Genomic DNA, 4,387 nt, shown 5'->3' with positions numbered 1-4,387 from the left:
CAGTCATGGTACCAGTCTACAGTCATGGTGCAGTCTACAGTCATGGTACAGTCTACAGTCATGGTACAGTCTACAGTCATGGTACAGTCTACAGTCATGGTACAGTCTACAGTCATGGTACAGTCTACAGTCATGGTGCAGTCTACAGTCATGTAGCAGTCTACAGTCATGGTACAGTCTACAGTCATGGTACAGTCTACAGTCATGGTACAGTCTACAGTCATGGTACAGTCTACAGTCATGGTACAGTCTACAGTCATGGTACAGTCTACAGTCATGGTACAGTCTACAGTCATGGTACAGTCTACAGTCATGGTACAGTCTACAGTCATGCAACATTTATAAATACATATAAACAGTTGAGGATGAGGAGCGCGGTGCCTTTAACCGCCACAAATGGCCTTGTTGCGCGGCGAGATGTGACTGATTGCGCTGTTGAGTAGTTTGTGAGCACATGGAGATGTCTTGGTACGTTACTGAGGGGGTCCGGTCGTTTGTTGCAGCGTGAGGCGATAGTGGTGATGCTGCAGACCACTCCCAACAGTTTGCTTGCTTGGCGTCGGTCAGCAATAATGCGACTTCGTGATCTGCAAGATAATGCTTAAGTTAGGGCTGTGCCTGTCATGAGCGGAGATGTGAGGGTACTCACCTAGTTGTGCTTGTGGAGGTTGAGCTCTGGCTCTTTGGTCCCGCCTGTCAACTGTTAATCAACTGGTGTACAGATTCCTGAGCCTATTGGGCTCTATCATATCTACATTTGAAACTGTGTATGGAGTCAGCCTCCACCACATCACTGCCTAATGCATTCCATCTGTTAACTACTCTGACACTGAAAAAGGTCTTTCTAATATCTCTGTGGCTCATGTGGGTACTCAGTTTCCACCTGTGTCCCCTTGTTCGTGTCCCACCCGTGTTAAATTATCCGACCTTATCAACACTGTCAATTCCCCTGAAAATTTTGTATGTAATGATCATGTTTCCCCGAACTCTTCTGTCTTCTAGCGATGGAAGATGCAGCTCACACAGCCTTTCCTCGTAATTTATGCCTCTTAGTTCTGGAAATAGTTTGGCAGCATACGTTTGGAGCTTCTCCAGCTTCCTCAACCTTCTGTGCTTAAGAATGTATGGACTCCAGGCTGGAGCCGCATGTTCCAGTAGCCTGACATATATGGTGTACAAGGTTTTAAAGAATTTCTTACATAAATATCTAAAGGCAGTTCTTATGTTAGCCAACCTCGCATATGTCGCTGATGATATCTTTTCATTTGGGCTTCAGGAGACAGGTTCGGTGTGATATCAAATCCTAAATCTTTCTCTCTGTCCGTGTCGTGGTGGACTTCATCTCCCATTTGGTATCCTGTGTCTGGCCTCTTGCTTCCTCCAGTGGCTACGCCTAGCTTCATTACTTTACATTTACTTGAGTTGAATTTTAGTAGCCATTTGTTGGACTATTCCTTCAGTTTGTCTAGGACATCTTGTAGCTTCTTGCTATCTTCCTTGGTCTTAATGCTCCTCATGATGTTGGCATCATTAGCAAACATTGAGAGGAACGAGTCTATTCCCCTTTTGGAGATAGTTTATATATATCAGAAACAATAAAGGTCCAAAGACACCCTGTGGAACTCCACTGGTGAAGCCTCGCCACTCCGAGACCTCACCCCTCACACTGACTCCACTGGTGACGCCTCGCCACTCCGAGACCTCACCCCTCACACTGACTCCACTGGTGAAGCCTCGCCACTCCGAGACCTCACCCCTCACAGTGACTCGCTGTCTCCTGTTGCTTAGGTACTCCCTTATCCAATGGAGTACCTTCCCTTTCACTCCCGCCTGCATCTCCAGCTTATGCACTAGTCTCTTATGTGGTACTGTGGCAAAGGCTTTCTGGGCTCTACCATCCAGCAACATGTATTCTACCACGCTTCTCTTTCTTGTCGTTTCTTCTTTCTTTCTTTCTCTTATCGGCTAGTCATAGAACTGTTAATCCTGTGAGGCAAGATTTGTCATCTCTGAACCCATGCAGGTGGTGTATTATAAAGTTCTTTATCTCCAGATGTCATCTAGTTTTTTTTATCGCAATCTTCTCAATACCTTGTACGGTATGCAAATTAGGACACTGGGCTGTAGTTCAGTGCCTCCTGTTTGTCTTCCTTCTTGTATATCGGGACTACATTAGCCGTCTTTCGAATTTTTGGCAGTTCTGTTAGCTGTGATTTACCAAAATTGAGAGCGGCAGGCACAGTACTTCTGTTCATTCTTTTAGTATCCAGGGTGATATCCCCCCCCCTGGGCCTGTAGCCTGTCACAGCCACCTCAAGCAATTCCCTCCCCCCCCTTCATTGTCAATCCCATCCTCCTACAGTGGTGCCTGGTTAGATATTCCCGCTCTCAGCTGAGTAACGTGTCTCGTGTGTGTGTGTGTGTGTGTGTGTGTGTGTGTGTGTGTGTGTGTGTGTGTGTGTGTGTGTGTGTGTGTGTGTGTGTGTGTGTGTATCAGACTCTTCCCCGCTTAACGACTCGTTCACCGGCGCCAGTGTTCACCTAACGAGTTGATTAGTTCCGGACCTTCGTTACGTAGCGGCTCGCCCATTGCCACCAACAACAGCCCGTTGCATCAAGCGCAGTGTTTTTGTTTGTCCGATGTATCTAATGCAACGTCTGAAAATACATTTTATTACCTCATACATCAGGGGAAACATGACGTTATGCGTTGTTGACGGTCCAGGGTCGAGCGTCAAGCTGACGCTCTGACGCTATCACTTGAGGCTATCACTTGACGCTATCACTTGACGTTAGCACTTGACGTTATCACACGATGCTACCACCTGACGTTATCATTTGACGTTATTACTTGACGCTATCACTTGACGCTATCACTTGATGTTGTCACTTGACGTTATCATTTGACGCTATCACTTGACGTTATCACTTGATGCTACCACTTGACGCTATCACTTGATGCTATCACTTGACGTTATCACTTGATGCTACCACTTGACGCTATCACTTGATGCTATCACTTGACGTTATCACTTGATGCTATCACTTGATGTTATCACTTGATGCTATCACTTGACGTTATCACTTGATGCTATCACTTGACGTTATCACTTGATGCTATCACTTGACGTTATCACTTGATGCTATCACTTGACGTTATCACTTGACGTTATCACTTGACGTTACCACTTGACGTTACCACTTGACGCTATCACTTGACGTTATCACTTGACGTTATCACTTGACGCTATCACTTGACGCTATCACTTGACGCTATCACCTGACTTTATCACTTGACGTAATCACTTGACGTTATTACTTGACGCTATCACTTGACGCTATCACGGTGTGAGCACCGTGAGTGTGGTCGGGGCTCTTGTGAGCACCGTGAGTGTGGTCGGGGCTCATGTGAGCACCGTGAGTGTGGTCGGGACTCTTGTGAGCACCGTGAGTGTGGTCGGGACTCTTGTGAGCACCGTGAGTGTGGTCGGGACTCTTGTGAGCACCGTGAGTGTGGTCGGGGCTCGTGTGAGCACCGTGAGTGTGGTCGGGACTCTTGTGAGCACCGTGAGTGTGGTCGGGACTCTTGTGAGCACCATGAGTGTGGTCGGGGCTCTTGTGAGCACCGTGAGTGTGGTCGGGGCTCTTGTGAGCACCGTGAGTGTGGTCGGGGCTCGTGTGAGCACCGTGAGTGTGGTCGGGGCTCTTGTGAGCACCGTGAGTGTGGTCGGGGCTCTTGTGAGCACCGTGAGTGTGGTCGGGGCTCTTGTGAGCACCGTGAGTGTGGTCGGGGCTTTTGTGAGCACCGTGAGTGTGGTCGGGGCTCTTGTGAGCACCGTGAGTGTGGTCGGGGCTCATGTGAGCACCGTGAGTGTGGTCGGGACTCTTGTGAGCACCGTGAGTGTGGTCGGGACTCTTGTGAGCACCGTGTGTGTGGTCGGGACTCTTGTGAGCACCGTGAGTGTGGTCGGGGCTCATGTGAGCACCGTGAGTGTGGTCGGGACTCTTGTGAGCACCGTGTGTGTGGTCGGGACTCTTGTGAGCACCGTGTGTGTGGTCGGGACTCTTGTGAGCACCGTGAGTGTGGTCGGGACTCGTGTGAGCACCGTGAGTGTGGTCGGGGCTCGTGTGAGCACCGTGAGTGTGGTCGGGACTCACCTTCGACTCTACTGATCATGTAGGACTCATCTAAATATTCATACGTCGTTCCATTATATACTATGTGCTGCGAGGTCCCTGTACTACATAGGCTATGCAAATTAATATGTGTGTTTTATGTAGTCTTTGTCTAGTCAAATTTGCAACTTTCATGGATTGAATTTATTGTTGCGTTTTGTATAGCAAATGTATTAATGTCGTTTATAGTGTATATATTAATAGCATTGTC

General features: G+C 48.1%; 1 protein-coding gene across 1 annotated transcript; it reads right to left on the bottom strand.

The window, feature by feature from the left end:
* Positions 1-1,448: 1,448 nt before the first annotated feature.
* On the bottom strand, positions 1,449-3,978 carry LOC123769693 (protein LIAT1-like). Its single transcript, XM_045760919.2, has 2 exons — positions 3,320-3,978; positions 1,449-1,563 (listed from the first exon to the last, which is right to left on the bottom strand). Exons 1-2 carry the CDS (start codon positions 3,976-3,978, stop codon positions 1,449-1,451), a joined length of 774 nt encoding a protein of 257 aa, XP_045616875.2.
* Between the last annotated feature and the right edge of the window lie 409 nt (positions 3,979-4,387).

Source organism: Procambarus clarkii, chromosome 63 (genome assembly GCF_040958095.1).
Source record: "Procambarus clarkii isolate CNS0578487 chromosome 63, FALCON_Pclarkii_2.0, whole genome shotgun sequence".
Lineage (NCBI taxonomy): Eukaryota > Metazoa > Arthropoda > Malacostraca > Decapoda > Cambaridae > Procambarus > Procambarus clarkii.
This window is presented reverse-complemented; position numbering and strand designations above follow the sequence as displayed.

What these genes read in the sequence shown, in the direction of transcription:
- LOC123769693 (XM_045760919.2), bottom strand. Translation starts at nt 3,978, where the DNA reads ATGAGCCCCGACCACACTCACGGTGCTCACAAGAGTCCCGACCACACA. An exon ending in GCGTCAAGTGATAGCGTCAA is followed by an intron (nt 1,564 to 3,319) that starts GTAATAACGTCA and finishes TATCTCCAAAAG; the next exon opens with GGGAATAGACTCGTTCCTCT.